Here is a 19,125-nt window from a genome sequence, read left to right on the forward strand (position 1 = left end):
TTGAAATGTTTTTTTCTCATAAATAATCAAGAGTATATATTTTCATTCTCTGCAAAGAATTACTCGACTCTCCTTCACTCCTAACCTTTTTCGTTCCTCCCTTTAATAACATTCAAATTTGGTTACATGGCCTTCAAGACAAGAATGCAGACCAGCCATTTTCTGTTGCCACATATCGTTTTGCCATGCATATTCAACAACACTCAACTCTGGTTGTGAATATGCTTAATAGTGTTTTGAGACAGAGGAAATCCATCTGCTGCAAGATACATTAATGGGAGACTTTTTAAACATTTAGTAGCAATATATCCTCTAAGGACCGGATTCGGCATTGACTGGTGTTCATGTCCTTCAACTAATTTCAAGAGGGTCAGGATTTGGTGTCTGCAGGGGCTGTAAGTAGCTTTGCATAGTTTAAAGTATTTACTTGGGGAAAGAGATTATGAAAATAAGGTGAACACAAAAAAATGGGAATGTTGAGCATTGTAATTAAATCACAGGATTTAATTGGTATTAGTTGGCAGAGTAGTTTTTTGTTTAATTCGCGCTCTGAACTGGAAAGGAGCCTGGTTTTCACACAGACACAAAGTATAATCACTGGGTTATTTGCTCTTAGTTACTGCCCAATAAATCTGCCAGGGCATCTGAGAACACTCTTCCTTTTTTTTTTTAGAAGTCATACCTGCCAAGCAGAAAATTCAATTTCAACACTCAAACTAACTTAATGCAAATCAGACATTTGAGCATAAATGGATGAGATTTACATAATATAATTTTACATGGGTAATATTAGTGAATAGAAAAGGAGGAAAGAGTAATGGACAGCATTAGGTCCAGGAGGACCTAATGGACTTGAAAGACAAGGAACTGAGCTTCCCTGGAGGATGTGTTGCCTACTTTCATTTTTCTTATACCGACTCTAATTTGTGCCTATGGAAGCTACATGTTATGAGGTCAACCAGAGCTCTGCAAAGAGCTATTTGACTCCCAAGAGTTCTGTGCCCTTGTTCATATTTTAACGAGTTATCAGGTGTGATAAGCTTCATGATCTGAACCCTGATCCATCTCAGTATATTATAAAATGTTCCCATTGCTATAATGGGAATCAAAGCCTTCACATAAGAATGTTCAATGGCATCTGTTTGGATGTGATGTAGCCCTCCATGATCACTCCTAAAATCTAACTGGATGCATTTCTAATTCTGCAAGTGCCCTGTCTCTATTTTCTGATTAAAGGTAAAGGTAAAGGGACCCCTAACCATTAGGTCCAGTCGTGACCGACTTTGGGGTTGCGGCGCTCATCTCTTTTTATTGGCCGAGGGAGCCGGCGGACAGCTTCCAGGTCATGTGGCCAGCATGACTAAGCCGCTTCTGGCGAACCAGAGCAGCGCACGGAAACGCCGTTTACCTTTCCGCCGGAGCGGTACCTATTTATCTACTTGCACTGCGTTGCTTTCGAACTGCTAGGTTGGCAGGAGCAGGGACCGATTAGGTATAACCAAATTAGTAAGTTAATTATTATGGAATGCTATAAAGTCTGCACACTCAAGGATCTAGACAATTAGGGTGCTGTATTCACATCTTTTGAAGACACCACAAGAGTCATCTGTCAGTTCCATTCTCCATACTATGTACATTCAATGGAGTTGGGGGACCACGGACACCCCTTCTACACAACCAGACTATGAATATTCTAAGCAAGTTTAAACAGTTGCATCTGCTGGTGGTTTGAAATCACTCTACTATATTTTTTTGGCAATCACTCTACTAGGCTTCTCAAGGTACAGAGCTCACCATATGCTACACTGCATTTTATAATTTATATCGTTAACATTACGTAAGCTGCCATGGAATCTCTGGACATTAAAAAAAATCCTTGAAGTAAAATTGTGTGGGCTGTTTTGCAGTGGTTTGCGGGAGGGGGAAGTGGTTTGATGAAAATTACTTTGCATGTGAAAATAGCTCCCACGTGGAGTCAGCTGCCATGTCGGCATGTACACAAGTCTAACTTAACACATGGAGCAACCCCTAGATTCCTGATTTTTGCAACATGCAGCTGTAAGGATTTCTAGGTGCATTGAAATTCATTCACTACATGAGGAGAAGTCACTTCTTCAGGGCTGCTGGTTTTGCAAAATCAAACAGTGCTTTACACAGCATAAATATATGTTCAGTGGCCATGTGGCTGCAGACCATTACATGTGCATTCATTCATGTTAGACCGGCTTCTAGCATCACTTTAAAATGGAGAAGAGAGAATCACACTCAGGCTGCAAGCAACTGTCACCTAATAGTTAGACACATGCTTGTTTTGTTGCTACAACCTGCATTGAGTTGGCCCAAGCTGTAGAACAGTACCACAAAAACTGATCATTTTTTAGCACTACCTGTATGCCTCTTAGGTCACAAGACTCTCAGATGTGTGTGTATTTATAAAAGTAATACCAAACTCAACCTTCATTTATGCTGCTAGGGAGGAGGATACAAGAACTGAAATTTGTTTCCTTAGAATAACCCTGTTAAGAACTGGCCATTTTGCCTATAAGAATGAACAACTGAGGCACTCAGGGATGTGCATTTAAACAACTTGTTCTCATAAAGAGCCAGTTATAATTCAGAGATGGGAGTCTTATTTTATACCCTTTCCACTTGTAATATTTTTAGGGTAAAGTATGAGAAAGTCATTTAACATTATTCTTGCAGGATGTTTCATACTATTTGGTCAACTTTTCTTTCCTTTTTTGCTAAAGACTGCAGAATATTAAATTCTCTTTTGGCTAAAGATTGCATTTAGGCTGCAATCATAGCACCACTTACCTAGGAGTTAACCCCACTGAATTAATAATGAAATTAAATATTATTAATAATATTAACATTTGTATACCACACCTCCTGTACCTGAATGGGCCAGGGTGGCAGCAGGGGCAGGGCTGCATGGGGGCACTGGCAGAGCCAGTCTGATTCTCCTGGCCTACCATGCCTTGCCTTGACCACATATAATCCTTGTAAGTAACAGTGATGGCATTACTGAGAGGACAGTTCTGCAGTATCATCCTATGATGCCGGCCACTCCTGTTCAAGAGCTACAACCCGAGGCAGACTTGAAACATTCAGGTAGATGCACTTTTTATGCTCACTAGTCATCGTGATGTGAATGAGAAGAGTACTGCAAGAAGAAAGTAAGACAACAAGTAACTGAGTTTAGACCTTCCACATACAAACACATTGGAGGCCACTGCACTTTCTCATAAGAGATCCAATATTAAAAGACTAAACAGAGGGGGAAAGTGATGTTTTATGCTGAAGTGGAATCATACTGGGAATGCAGAGGCTAAAATGACAGTATAATATAAAGATAAAGTTGTAACACATGCTCCAGTTATAAATCATAGTGACAGTTGTATATAATGTACAACAGTAATTGTAGAGAATTTCTGTGGTTGTATTTATAGCACAATTGGGAGGGGCAGGAACTATACAGAAACTTTATTTTGACAATATGCTTTTTATTTTTATTCTTTATTACGTTTCTATACCACCCTTCATCTGTTTTACAATATAAAAATGCAAAAGTTCATAATATGGTAACAACAACAATTACTCCTACACCCACCCCAGTGTAAAGGCCCACACATTGTTTAATTAGCCAAAATCCTAGGAGAATGGGAATGTTTTTGCCTGGAGCCTAAAGACATGTAGCAAAGGCGCCAGGCAAGCGTTCCACAAATGAGGAGACACCGCAAAAAAGGCCCATTCTCATGCTGCCCGCTTCCAGACCTCTTGTAGAGGGGGAGACTGATGAAGGGCCTCAGATGATGACCAAAGAGTCCTAATCGGTTCATATGGGAAGAGGTATTGTGATTCTAAAGGGACGCAGGTTAAACCACAGAGCCTAGGACTTGGCAATCAGAAGGTCAGCGGTTCGAATCCCCGCGATGGGGTGAGCTCCCGTTGCTCGGTCCCTGCTCCTGCCAACCTAGCAGTTCGAAAGCATGTCAAAAGTGCAAGTAGATAAATAGGTACCACTCCGGCGGGAAGGTAAACGGCGTTTCCGTACGCTGCTCTGGTTTGCCAGAAGCAGTTTAGTCATGCTGGCCACATGACCCAGAAGCTGTACTCCAGCTCCCTTGGCCAATAAAGCGAGATGAGCGCCACAACCCCAGAGTCAGCCACGACTGGACCTAATGGTCAGGGATCCCTTTACCTTTACCTATTGTGGTTCTGAGCCGTTTAAAGCTTTATAAGTCAAAACGATCATGTTGAATTAGACCTGGAAACTGACTGGCAGCCAGTGCAGGTTGGTCAGAATTGGTGTTATATGCTCAGACCATCTGGTCCCAGTGAGCAAACTGGCCTCTAAATTCTGCACCAGCTGGTGTTCCCAAACTTTTCTGGATTAAGCTTCATTTTGTTGGCTCTCATCCAGTCCATTGCCAAAGCAAGACAATGGTGCAGCACATCCACTGCCTCACCTGCAGATGTAAAAGAGAAGTTGAGCTGCGTGCCATTAGCATATTGTTGACAACGTACTCCACAATCTGAATGAACCCACTCAAAAGTTTCATGTAGGTGTCAAACAGCATGGGGGATAAAATTGAACCCTGAGGAACGCCACACAGGGCCAGAAGCATTGCTCTCTGGAAACTAAGTAGGACTGGAACCACTGCAAAGCAGTGTCATGTACCCCCAGCTTGGATAACCACTCCAGAAGGATGCCTGTTGAGAGGTCAAGGCCAACTAACAGGGACACATTTCTCCTGTCCCTCTCCAGACAGAAGTTATCATACAGGGTGACCAAAGCAGCTTCTGCGCCAAAACTGGGCCTAAAACCCCGATTGAAACTGGAAAAGCAATTTCTTTCAAGAGCACCTGGAACTGGCCTACAACCATCAGTCAGGAAGGGAGGGGAGACTGGCAACTGGCCGGCAGTTACTTAGATTTTCCAAATCCAATGAGGGTTTCTTGAGGAGTGGTTTTACCACTGCTTCCTTCAAGCAGGTAGGGACCATTCCCTCCTGCAAGGAGGCATTAATCACCTTTCTGGCCCAGCCAGTTTCCCCCTCCCTTCTAGTTTTTATCAGCCAAGAAGGGCAATTGTCCAGAGTGCAGGTGGCCACCTGACTGATCCAAGCCATGTCCACATCCTCAAGCTATAAAAAGAAAGATAATGACATGAAATGTCCTTGAGTCCATTTATTATGCTGGCCTTCCAGTTGCTTTATGTTGCTTTATGTATCAGCTGAAAAGTGATTTGTTGAGCATACCAGACACCTGGAGTACCAAATCCTTGTAAAGGAGGTCACTGCACAGTAAACAACATGCTATGATTTTTATAAACTATTGGAATTGTTTCAAACGGGCTTAGGCTTAGACATTTTGCAAGTCAATTTTTAAGGAAGATGGAAAGGAAGCTGTGTTAACATATTTTGTGAAAAATTAGATATAAACAATGAGGATCGCTCTCACCAGACACTCCCCTTCTCTTCGACAGACAAAACCTCCTAGGGCATAGAGAAAACAAAATCAGATAATGGAAACTTGGCATATCTGAGCAACACTAAATATACTTGAAAGTTGCATAAAATTATATCTAATTCTACACATTCTGTGACCTGCTGTTTCATTACAGGTTTGAAATATCAAGTTACCATATTTTGCTTGATTATAAATGGCATTCTCAGATTGTCAAGGCCAGAGGCAGCTGGGCATCAGCACATCAGTACAATCTGTCACAGACTGATGAAAAGCAACTAGATATCATCTGCTTTCCGAAAATGTTGAAACAAGAAATATATGTGCAATGTCAACCTTTCTGGGAGGAAGAAAAATCAGATCTAAACTAAGAATCATATACAACTGTCTCTGGGAAGCCATCTGCTAAAATTTTAATTTGTTCTATAAATTTTATAGACATTAATACAAGGGGTGGTAAAAATTATGCTGTCTAGAAGTCTAGACAGAAGCTGTCTTCTCAAAGAAAAGGCACTACTAGTATCCTGAAAAGCTGTTCTGTATGAATTGCAAGTTCACATTGTGCTTGTGGCGGAACACCGCATGCTAATTTGCATGCCCAAATACAGTTATCAAGTTTTTATTTAAAAATGCAGTTATACATGAGCACCGAAATGCTACTTCTTTTATTGTGCATATGGGACTGGATCCCAAGATAAGTTAAATAAATTCATGGAAGGAAATTTTCATGCCCTCTCGTCTCCTTGAAGCCCCTATGTCCCATCCACATTACAGGATGGCGAGGTGCACTCACCTTTGGGAGATTTTCATGGGTCCCAGGTGACTTGGGCATGGGTAGCTCAGGAGAGCTTCCTTCCATGAAAGTTAGCACATCTTAGGATCCAAACCTTTGAGTAAAAATCATGGCATCAGAATTGAAACCAGTCTATATGTAATGAAGAAGAGGAGAAGAGTTTGGATTTGATATCCCGCCTTTCACTCCCCTTCAGGAGTCTCAAAGCGGCTAACATTCTCCTTTCCCTTCCTCCCCCACAACAAACACTCTGTGAGGTGAGTGGGGCTGAGAGACTTCACAGAAGTGTGACTGGCCCAAGGTCACCCAGCAGCTGCATGTGGAGGAGCGGAGACGCGAACCCGGTTCCCCAGATTACGTGACTACCGCTCTTAACCACTACACCACACTGGCTCTCCCCTTTACCTGCAATGTTCACCTGTAAATGACATTCCATAAGGCTTTTCTTAAACATCCTGTGATAGAGGCCTGATTATAAACCTACTTTCTTGCCCATATAGTCCAGAATGCTGTTCTCACAATAGCCCATTAGATACCTCCATTAAACATGCAAGCAGGAATTGAATGCAAATGTGTTCTTCCCTCTGTTGATTCCCAGCAACTGATATTCAGAGGCACATTGCCTCTAACAGTGGAGACAGAACATGAATAATAGTCACCAGTAGCATCCATGAATTCATATAAATGCCTTATGCTTATATAGCCCATACTTCTGTGCATCAAAAGCCCTTTATAGGAGGCTTCCAGACATAAGCAAGTGTATTTATACAGCAAGTCTTCAATGACAATTGCTATCCAAAAAGTGAGCTATTTTAAGAAATTCCATTGCACTTAGTACACCCACAGGTGCTTATTCCAACTCTATTGCCTTGTAGCACTGATTACAAATTGAAGATGAAATGTTAATACTGGTGAAAGATATTTGTTAGACTGTACAGAGCCATATAAGAAAGAAAATGCTAGTTTAAAAAACTTTTTCAATGCAATTTCTACTTTTTCAACTGCTGATCCTTCCTGATTATTAAAATAAGTTGATATCCAGCTGAATGATTTGCCTACACAGAGTAAAAAAAAATGAGCTCGACAAAACTGCAAGAGGGTTTTATCAAAACCTGCAAAATCTATTTAAGAAAATGCTTCTGTGCCAAATAAGAAATGAGCACTGCAGTTTCCAATTGGTTTCCTTTCTGTCTGACTATTCTTATCGATTTCATTGGGCAAGCTATATGGTCATATGTATTTACTACATTAAAAACCACAGGTTTCAGAAACACCAATATAGGTCTTGTGTTTAGCAAAACCACAGGTTTCAAATTGATGGCTCAATATTTTGTCACTTTTATAATGGCTCTTAAACAGCACTGTTCTATCAAAGAAACAGGATGTCAGAGAGGTGCTGTGTTGTTATCGACACACCACCTACAAGTGCACTCTTCCAAACATAAGCTACTCTGTCCAGTTTGTTTCATTGATCTGGGAGAGTTGTGTAGGTCTTGATGTTAGGGTTGCCATATTAAGGCTTTCATGCCTTTAGTAGCTGTACAGAACAAGAAGATTTGAACAGATTCTTTAACACTGGGCTTCAATAAAGCAAATAATTTAATTAGACAGCGCCTATATGATATTGAGGGACGCAGGTGGCGCTGTGGGTAAAACCTCAGCGCCTAGGACTTGCCGATCGCATGGTCGGTGGTTTGAATCCCCGCGGCTGGGTGCGCTCCCATCATTCGGTCCCAGCGCCTGCCAACCTAGCAGTTTGAAAGCACCCCCGGGTGCAGGTAGATAAATAGGGACTGCTTACTAGCGGGAAGGTAAACAGCGTTTCCGTGTGCTACGCTGGCTCACCAGATGCAGCTTCGTCACGCTGGCCACGTGACCCGGAAGTGTCTGTGGACAGCACTGGCCCCCGGCCTCTTAAGCGAGATGGGTGCGCAACCCCAGAGTCGGACACAACTGGCCCATACGGGCAGGGGTACCTTTACCTTTACCTATATGATATTGAGTGACAGAATAATTTGGCCACAATAAGGAACTTGTTTGTCCACGGTATGAAAATTTTCCACCTAGTCATTTTGAAACTCTGGCACCCTATTTGCAAAATTTAACAATTCCAAAATACATACGCACTTTCACTTCCACAAGATTGAATATACTGGCTTTGGCTGTACTTGAGGGTCGATTTCAAAAATATTCCGCTGGAAAAATGGCTATGTTCATGTGGAGATGGCAGTATTGAGTCAGTGGTGCACTCTTTATAAAGATTTGAGGGGTGAGGTTATTACCCCTCTACTATTGTCCATGACAGGTCGCTCACTGCATGTTCAGTGAGTGGCTGACACCAGTCCCACAAGTCAATCAGATTTGTTGAGTTCCACTGACTCACCCAGCACTTTCTCCCCAACTGCTGGTACAAAGAGGGGATGGTGCCATAATTTGGTTATAGGTGGCACCAGCCAGCTAGATGACCATAAGCTTCAGGCAGCTAGAGGGAGTAGCTGGGGATGGGGACAAGAATTGGTCGTGCCTCCTCTCCCATTGCTCTTAATGGAAACCCCAATGGACCTTCTCAGTGCAGAGGGAGAAAGGCAGGGCACAGTAGTCTCTTGTTGTGGCACAAGGACAACTTGCTCTTTGCCCGAAAGAGCAAGGAGCTGGTGCTGTGTGGGCTTTAGGAGCAAGCAGAATTATACAGTATGCGCTACTCCCAACACACACACTTGTGGGTGGAGGCAGGGAGAGAGAATGTGTGACTCACAGGTCACACAGATAGAATACAGCAAACTGCATAGAAAATCATGTGGAAAGGAATACTGCCCAATCTTCTTCTGAAATATTACGAGTTACTTACCCAGGGTCACCTCTGTGGTGCATGCCCTTAGCATACAAAAGCACAGGGGGAGAGAAGCAAGTTCTTTCATTGGTCCTTCTATCCAAAAGTCAACTTTAAAAGGCAACTAGAAAAAAAACTCCTGCATCTATCTGTTTGAAACTTGGCAGGATCCATACCCACATAGGGGCTTCCATGCTTGAATTTCATACAGTTCTGCTAAACACGTAGTTATAGGTGATTCACCAGTTTCAAACCTCCAACTTTAAGTGCAGCTAGCACTAAAACCCCTGCACTTATTGTCAGCATTTCACTCTCCCGTTGCTGGATGTGTGATTATTACATCACATGTCAGTGTTTACTTTCCAGGCTTGTACAGGTGTACATGGAAATGGCAGCATGGAAATGATAGGGTTTTCTCCTTTCTCTGCTTAGTTGTATAAGCCTATCAACAAATTACCGTAACTAGAGAAAGTTAATCATTTGAATTCCCCCTATAGTCTATGGGACATAATGCAAGTGCTTATAATTCATTTATATAATACCATCAATGTGAACTGAAATTAACCCACTTCTGTGGTTTCTGCCTCCTAAGAGATCATAACAGAAGCAGCAAGTTAATTACATGATGAAAAATTAAATAATTTAAGAATTTTCAAAGCTTCTTTCCAAAACTCTTGAAGCGAGAGTGGCTTGCTTTCAAAACTCGAGTTTAAAGGTCTGAATTGTGTGTTTGTGAAAAGATTTTCTCATATTTGTAAACATTCACATAGGCTGGAGAATCGAAGTTTTTTTCTCCTAGTGCTCTACCAACATGAACAATCTCAAGGTCAATTATTTTTTAAAATGTTAAGACAACAATATGAGAATATTTGCAATTCTTGTTTCAAAGTGCAAATAGGAAGATGGATTTATTAGTATGGTGCTGATGGAATAAAAAAAAGTTAGAAATCAATAAACTATCAAAACTTGCCAACGTGCAGAAAATGCTGCTGTCAGATTTAAAATGTATTTTTTTCCAGATAATTAAAATGCTGGTTGACACAAGTTAGGGAAAACTCAGAATGCTATGGAAACACCAAAAAATTTAGGTAGCAGTGTGAGTTCATTAGGAAAAAAATATGAAAAGCAACAGCAGCACGTCTTTATTGTGGTCAACTAAAACATTACAAAATAGTGAGCAAACTTCAAAGTATATCAGAACTCAATCATCAGGCTGGTTAAGTGCCAAAAGGCAGGTGAAAGCATGATGGAAGAGTTTGTAGCCTTTAGCTCTGAAGAGGAAAATCTCCCCTCTAATTAGGTTGGATGGCCTCATCAGAGGCATACTCAAAAGCAGCATACTCAAATCTATGGTTTTTATGTGAGGAAAATGCAGGCAGGAAAGAACTCTGAAACTGTATTGGACAGACCAGAGTATGTGCAAAGCAGACCCAGCTCTACAAGTCCACAATTTTCAAGCAACAGGGCACTAATAAAAGCAATTTCCTACCTTTCCCCACTCAACACCACCATTTGCTACCACCCAGAAAACACACAAAATATCACAATGAGCTCCTCAGTCTCTATTCTGAATATTGTAGTCTTAAACCTGGAGATTGTGCTTACCAGTCTACGGCATACAGTGGTACCTCGGGTTACATACGCTTCAGGTTACAGACTCTGTTAACCCAGAAATAGTGCTTCACGTTAAGAATTTTGCTTCAGAATGAGAACAGAAATCGTGCTCCGGCAGTGAGGTGGCAGCAGGAGGCCCCATTAGCTAAAGTGGTGCTTCAGGTTAAGAACAGTTTCAGGTTAAGTACGGACCTCCAGAACAAATTAAGTACTTAACCTGAGGTACCACTGTAGTTGTTACCAAAGGTTTGCAAGCCATCCCAAGAAAGGTCATTCTGATGTTGTGAGGCGGGGGGGGGGGAATCTTTGCTCACTTTCCCATAATTATATACATTTCTATCATGTTGCCTCTTACCTGTTCTCTAAACCAAAAAGTCCCAAATTTTGTACCTTTCCTCATAGGGGAGTTGCTCCATTCCCTTGATAATTTTGGTTGCCCTTTTCTGAAGTCAAATGCTCAAACCTACTGATACGGAAAAAGTAAATATATAAGAAACACTATACACCCTTCCATGGTAGAACTCTTCCAGTTTTGATGTAGTATATGGCTCCAAAAGTGGTCATAACAAAGCACCTTTTATGAAGTCTTCCGTATCTATTTAATAGGCCCTTGCTGCTGGGCTCAATGGAATTGTGTACAGACTCTTCCTAATCACAGTGACATACATCTTAAAGGCACAGGAGAAACAAAACAAGGCTAAACTGAAAAGAACATGGCGAATTGTTAATCTCGATATTAAAGTTTCACCACTGTAACAAGAGACACTTTTATCACAACCTACTGAAGTATTCCTTAAAACATTCAGTTGTTTCAGTGACAAGAAACTTCACTGAGATGCAAATCATTTTGCTTTTACAGCAACATCAAAAAAGGCATAAACATGATAGGCAGCAGAAAACAAAGTAAAGTCAGAGAACTTGACTTTAGATTCCAATCTTCCTATCACAACAGTGAGCAAAATGCTAGTTAAGGGGAACAGTATAGAGGATCAATTTAGATTCTAATGAACGAAAGGAAAGACTAATCACTAATCCTAATGAAATATCCATTCTTAAGGAAATCAGCCCTAAGTGCTCCCTGGAAGGACAGATCGTGAAGCTGAGGCTCCAATACTTTGGCCACCTCATGAGAAGAGAAGACCCCCTGGAAAAGACCCTGATGTTGGGAAAGATGGAGGGCACAAGGAGAAGGGGACGACAGACGACGAGATGGTTGGACAGTGTTCTCGAAGCTACCAACATGAGTCTGACCAAACTGCGGGAGGCAGTGGAAGACAGGAGTGCCTGGCGTGCTCTGGTCCATGGGGTCACGAAGAGTCAGACACGACTAAATGACTAAACAACAACAATCCTAATGTTTAGCTGGTACTCTTTGCTTCTGTTTAATAGAATCTAAATGCATCCTCTGTATCCCCTTCTTTGACTAGTGTTCTGCTTACTGTAGTGATGGGAGGACTGAAACCTAAAGTCAAGTTCTCAAACCCAGGAGAAACAACTGTCAGTACTGACTGAAGCAAAACACTAGAAAGGATTAAAATGAAAGAAAACAACCACAGAAAGGTTTGGCAGATCCAGCTTCGCATGGCCCTTGGCAAAGTGCCCTTGATGGCTGTGGCCTTTTTCATTTCCCACAATGCTTTTCAAATAGTGCTGCTCCAAAGCCTTGTGGGAAATTAGAACAGCTGCTGCTACCAGGTAAGCTACAGCTGGGGGTCAATCGTAGGCGTCAGTGTCCTGCCAGCTGCCTGAAGGTGCCAAGTACTGGTGCTGGATCATGTTTGGCTGCCCTGTCTACTCTCTTCCTCTCTTGGCTGGCGTCCAGTGACCGATTCTTCTCTCTCTTCTGCCAGTAAAGGGGAGGGGAGTAGCAAAGCAGGAGAGAGAACACACACGACAGCTCAGTCCAGAAGAGCCCTATTGCTGCTGTTGTCTTGTCTCTCATCAGTTTAAGAGGGGGGAGAGAGAGAAAATGCTGAGATGCAGCTGTCAAAGGGCACAGCTACATTTCCCAAGCTGGTGAACTATAACAGAGCTTTGGCTGCTCCTGCATGCATGTGTTCTCTATTCTCTAGTGCAGGAATGTCTAGTGTGCATGCACACGAAAGGTCATACCAATAACTTAGTTGGTCTCTAAGGTGCTACTGGAAGGAATTTTTTTATTTTATTTTGTTTCGACTACGGCAGACCAACACGGCTACCTACCTGTAACTAGAACTATGGAAGGCACCACATTGAGCCACATGAAGTGGAAGTCCATCAACCTCACCAGGTATCTGAAGAAGTGTGCATGCACACAAAAGCTCATACCAATAACTTAGTTGGTCTCTAAGGTGCTGCTGGAAGGATTTTTTTTAAAATGTGGTTTCAACTCCCAAAGACTTCGATGTACTCCCACTATAAAAAAACCTGGCAGTGATCTACCCGTTGGATTGGGTTGACCAAAGTAGTTGAGCTATTTTAAGGAAGAATTCACCAAAGTTGTTGAGTTTTTTTCGGGGGGGGGGGGATTACGCGATCCACCAGGGACGCCCCACGATAGACCGATAGTTCACGACTGACCTGTTGGGAAATCCCTGCTCTAGTGGAAGAGGAAGGTTCCCCCAAATTGCTATTGTGGGACTGGGGCTATTATTGCTATTATTATTTATTGCGTACCCTTTACGCTGAGGTCCCAGGGTTGGTTAGATACTTAAAAAACACAAATTAAAACACAGTTTAAAACAACTTAAGTTTTATTCCATATTGTTTGCATGGAAATCCAGCATTATGTCTCCTTTGTACAAAGTTCTATCCTTATCCCATCACAAGAACTTGGCATTTTGGTGCTCATATCACTGGAACCTCAAATATTTGTAGAATGTAACAGAATTCAGATGTTGAATAGAGCCAACAGGAATAAAAGGTAGCAGTTTGCGCAGAGGACAGGTGTAATGTTCCTATCAACAAATGTCAAGTTTAATAGGCAATATTCAGTCTGTTTTAGATAATCACATCAACACCTAGATAAATATCTTAAACAGGGGGAAAATATTTATCCATCAATTCAGACGACACAAAGAATGTTTGCTAAAAAAAAATAGAATTTCTTAATGAATTTAAATTTTTCAAGTTGAAACACAATGTATGTTCTATGCCACCAACTCAGAAGCCATTTCCTGCCAGAGCACTAAACAATATTGAGCAAGTGAAAAGCAAAGGAAATTACTAAGTTTTTTTCCTTAAAATTAAAAGTTTCAATAAACACCTTTTTATTTTTCATATTTCCTAACATTACATTTATTTGGTCTACCTTTACACATTTCACTTCAGTACACGCCACACACTCAATACTGTTGTCGGTTATTGAAAACCTTTGCATTTCTCTTGTTCTTTGGTATTTTATTGAGGAGGACTGAAAACACATTCTGAATACCAAATGTACAGTTCTGAAACCTGTTCAGAGACAACTTTAATCCAGGATTTATTAAAGGGCTTTTCCACTTGTTATGCTCTCTGACAAGCTGTTGCTTCATCCCGCATTCCTCTGACAGAAATTTGTTCTGGTTTAACAAATGACTGAAGGGAAATTTCATTGTGATGAATGGAGCACCGAATATTTAGAAAGAGAGGAAAAAGCAAGACAGAAAACATCCTGTTGCTTTCTGAGATAAAGTGAGGATTACGGGGGGGGGGGGGCAGGCAAGCATAGAAGCTTGCTGATATCACAGTATCTTTTAGTATCAGCCACAATATTATATTTATAAAGAGATATAAAATAGCTACAGGTTAATATACTGCAATGAAAAGTTCTCTCAACCTAAGATTATGAAGGTTTTAAACTGCATAGACTTTACAGCAGGCAGAAGCTGATCCAACTACAGCACCACCTGGTCTATTACCTCCCTCTTCAAGACACAATGCTGCAACAAAGCAAATATCAAAAATAATGTGGACGTTACCACCCAAAAAAAACACCAACCACTTTTTTTCCAAAAAGGCTACTCATCCATGACAAGCCACTATGTAGAAGACCAGCAAATAGAAGCTATCACAGTTTTATTTTTAATGAAAAAATTGAAAGTATACAGAGGGGGAATCAGAAGGAGCAGCAAAAAAATGATAGAAGTCCAGTGTTTAAGAAACTTCTCTAACCTTCTCATACTCCACTAAGCAACACAGGGACTGTTCTCGGCATACCAAAACTCCCTCTAAATCTAATAATCAAAACATTTCTCTTCTGCTGCAGGGCCATAAATGTATTTGATTTCTGCAAATCCAGTCTCTCAAGTTGTATGGAGACTTCCACATCCCAGGCTGGTCACTACTGTCAAACTAAAATTTTATTTGGCTTATCCTTTTCTACTCTCCCTCTGCAAAAAAAAAAAAAAACATACAGCAAAATCAAGCAATTTGTAGCTGCTCTCTATGATACAGAGCTGAAGTTCATGTTGCAAGCATTTGAAAACACTCTCCCTCAGAGGCTCAGAAGATATTTCATTATAAAATCTTAGTGGTAGGCTTACCAGGTGCAAGGAATTGCTTTATTTCAACAAATACAAATGGATGGATGTAGATTTGTATTAAAGTAGTTTGAACTTCACAGTTCTTGCAGAAGTGGGTCAAATGGTCTTTTTATTAAACAAAAAGATTGTTATTGCTGTTTACCAATAATTTTTTTTAAGAAAAAAACAAACCACAGCCCTTATAGAAAATACAAGTCTGATAAATCAGATTATAAAGATTAATTTGCATGCCACACATTTCTTGAAGGGTCATTTGTTTGGCAACTCTTCCACAAATGATTCAAGGCTGGTTAAAAAAAAAAAGGTACGCGTACTCTGAACAGTAGGCTTCATTTTCTTTTCCTCCACCCCAGTTAATAAAAAAAGAAAGAAAACAAAAGTAAAAACTGATGGTATGGAATCTGAGGGCTGTAGATTGAAACCACTTCTGTCGAGGGAATTGGTGTTGCCTCTTCAAAAGGTTGTTGGCAGGCCAGCAGAAAGATTAGAAAGGCTGGAAGGAAGAGTAAAAAGAAAAGAAGTTGTAAGCTATGGCAAACTTGGTTAGTTTCACAGCTTATGTAAAGGGCTACGACTATCAAATTAACATGTATTGAGGCAAGAGGGAAGGCTGTGTGGGTAAATGGGGAGAGGCTCAGGCTGGCCTGTGCTTCAAATGGCCAACTACATTCTACTACTTGTAGAATGTAGGGCCCATAGGGAACCTTTGAGAATCCTGTACAGACACTGTGCCCATCTGGTGAACTGGGTATGTTGCATCCTGATGCAGTATAGCAATAAGGAAAAAAAACACTGTCAAAATGCACTGTTATTGAACAACCAGTAAATAAACTTTTAAAGAAGAGTGTGCTGTCCTTTTTGAAGCAGCCCAATAATTGTAGACAGCTGGAAAGCCTCTCTCTCTGCCCCCCAACCTGATGGCATTTATATTTTTACCTATGAGCTCTCTCACGAGGAGATAGCACAGGATCTGCCAACCCCTCCAAAAAGTTATTATTTGTGTACATTGGATGAGTTTACATTTAAGTTATGCATAAGATCAGAGACATTTATCTGCATATTTTAGATGTAGCTTCACTTAGCAAGCAAAGCATGAATATGTCATGAAGCAGGCATGGTATGAGCCAAACTGAGTATATTTCACTGAGTCCTGGGAATAATTTCTAGAGCTACGTTTTATTTGTTTACCAGAGCTGCAACAAGTGCAGTTAAAAGAAAATATTAAGATATTAAACAAATGATGCTTAATATTTGATACCCTGGTTCCATAGTGTGTTGAGGGAACCTAATAGAGCCACCCAATTGCAAAGTATAAAACAAACACCAAGCACAGTTCAAATCATTTAAATCTACACACAAATGCACACAAACTGAGACATTTCCCTTGCTAAACAATACTACTATGTCAACTGAATATAACAGATGAGTTAAATGAGCTGAAATACTTGATAACCCATTGAATAATAATTAAAACTAAGTTCAGTGTTTCAGAATTTAATTCTGCAAGGGTATGTATACATTTAGGATTTATTTTCTGTTGCGTTTCCCTCCCTCTCTCTCTAACCTGAAGCCGTGAAGAACTAATTTCAAAAGAGAGACGTTATCTAGCTCCTTGCTAGCACAGATGCTGGCACAAATAACAGAAGTTAATCTCATTCCTGGCTAGTATGAACTTGCAAGTCACTAAAATATGAGCACCACAAAATTACTTTTGCCCACTGCAATACAGTGACTTCCATCTTTTAAACAGATCCCTTTGATTTGCTTATGCTCTCATAGTTGCTGGGGGGGGGGGTCACACTGTCATATTTTTAACAATGCAATGCTAAACAGATACCAGAGCTGTCATAAGCTTGAAATTCCTTTGACAAGGGCTTTAGGTGTTGCTTCAGTGCAGCTTATGCATCCAGTCACAAGAAGATGCAGAAGTTCTGATTTCAATATTGCAAAGCAGCACAGGAAACTGGAAGCTTGAAACATTCCCACTTTTTCTTTTCACCACTCTCTCAAATATCCAAAGCACATTGTGGATTTGCAGGGTAAGTAGTAGTCTGACTGCTTCATATTCCAAGTCACAATCATGGAGAAAGGAAGAAAATGACTTCTAGTATCCTGCCTACTGAAGTCACCTGGAAGGCTGGGATAAGGGAAATAGCCTTATGCAACTGGATGGGACAAAGAAGTCTACTCCAGGTGCACTTTTCATTGCAAATGCTACACATAAGGAGACCACCTAAGATTTTGTCACCTGCACACAAGGGAACAAAGTCTCTAAATTTCAGCCATTTAACATTCTCACATGAATAGGAGCTCTTATCACTTCCCTATTCTACAAAAGGAGGGTTGTACTCTCAAGTAGGGACAACCTGTGCTGCATTTATATTGAGGATTACTTACAAATTCTGAATGATGGGTATCCATACATCAATGTTGCGGCTGTTCAGGACAAACATTCATAGTTCTATATATTTCTTTTAGGAGAAGCAAAGCGGTGTCTTCTGATTCCCTGCAAATAAAAATACTTGCTGATTGCCAAATAATTGCCTGCTGGAATCCTTTTGCTATTCAGCAGTTTTTTTTCCCAAGTGCAGCAGACACAAACACCTAAATATGTAATCTTGCTGACTGAAAGTTTGCCACTGTGATGTTTTCATTTGTTCCTTGTTATTGCTTCTCAACACCATTCCTCCCATACCTCACAAGCAATCTGCTGCTGGCAGTCTGGTTTCCTCAACAACCTGCATGTTACTTTACATTCCATGACATCATCCATCAGTGCCTAACACTGTACTGTCACAAGTGCAATAAAAATATAGATTCCTTTAGCACACTCATTGAGCTCTGTGGGTGAAGCAGATCTTTTCTACCCTCAGATGAGCTTTCATGGATTTATTTTAATTCTATTTTCTGGTTATTAATACTATCATTAAAATCACAGTACACCAAAGTACCGTTGTGTTATTTTATTGAATGTATTAATGTAGCCCATTTTTAGTTCCCTTCTAGGAAGAAAAAAAAATATTTTTATTTTTATTATTATTATTTATTCCAGTGTGCATGAAGCCTTACAGGCAGCACTGCATCTTATTTCTGGCCAGTCTCTGTCAATGAACGTTATTGCTAATTCATATTTCATCTGCACAGTGCGCATTTCAACACTGCTCTCCACAAAATGTAAAAAAAAACAACCTGCATTAATATCAGTAAATAAAAGATAATTTAATTCACCCTCCTTCTACAGTGCAGGATCATCCACGTGCCCTATCATAGATTACTGTACATCAAGGTGGATAAAAATTGATTTTTTAAAAATAAACTTTTCCTTTTTAAAAAATGTAGATTAAAAATGTTTTAGGTAATATGTGTCTACATATTGATATTTACAGTCTAACTGCCAAGTATAGGTATTTTAATTTTTTCCTGATGAAAATAAATTGCTCTAGTCTGCCCAAAACTTGCTTCCATCTATGAGAGGGTCATGTAGGCTATACCTGCATAAATGTCCTTTTCTTCATTACTTATTAAAGGTACAGGTGCCCTATCCTCTTTTGCACCTGGCCATCCTACCTAGCAGTCATGGGGCATTCGTTTGTGTTTTGTTTTTGAGGGTGGGGCTGGGCCAAGGCACAGTGAGGCATAAATGAGAAAACTGAAAAGAAGAAAAAACCCAAGCTGTCTGCTCAGCATGTTCCTATATTCCCACACTTAGGCCTCAGTCCTATACCTTACTTGTCTGGGAGTAATCCCCATTGAACAAAATGCACTCACTCATTTGACCTGGGAGCCGAGTTGCTGCTGCTTATCAGAAAGGAAAAGGGGAGGCGGTGGGGAAGTTGGCATAGCCTAAATAGCATTGATTTAAATCAATCTACCTGTTCTACACAACCTAGATTACAAAATTCAAGATTTATATC

General features: G+C 40.6%; 1 protein-coding gene and 1 long non-coding RNA gene across 2 annotated transcripts in view; both read right to left on the reverse strand.

Annotated features, from left to right (window-relative positions):
• Positions 1-4,217: 4,217 nt before the first annotated feature.
• LOC310708219 lies at positions 4,218-9,232 on the reverse strand. Its single transcript, XR_014526922.1, has 3 exons — positions 9,114-9,232; positions 5,467-5,501; positions 4,218-4,472 (listed from the first exon to the last, which is right to left on the reverse strand). It is a non-coding gene; the product is annotated as an uncharacterized lncRNA (long non-coding RNA).
• Positions 9,233-13,423: 4,191 nt separating this feature from the next.
• SEC23IP (SEC23 interacting protein) overlaps positions 13,424-19,125 on the reverse strand; it is a 29,558-nt gene continuing 23,856 nt past the window's right edge. The window contains exons 18-19 of the mRNA XM_083506112.1: positions 17,609-17,717; positions 13,424-15,704 (exon numbers count right to left, since the gene is read on the reverse strand). Of these exons, the coding sequence (XP_083362238.1) occupies positions 17,636-17,717 (82 nt within the window). The 3' untranslated portion in view covers positions 13,424-15,704; positions 17,609-17,635. The remainder of the gene's footprint in view (positions 15,705-17,608; positions 17,718-19,125) is intronic.

The sequence above is a fragment of the Podarcis liolepis genome, assembly GCF_965112155.1.
Source record: "Podarcis liolepis genome assembly, chromosome: 5".
NCBI classification, from domain to species: Eukaryota; Metazoa; Chordata; class Lepidosauria; order Squamata; family Lacertidae; genus Podarcis; species Podarcis liolepis.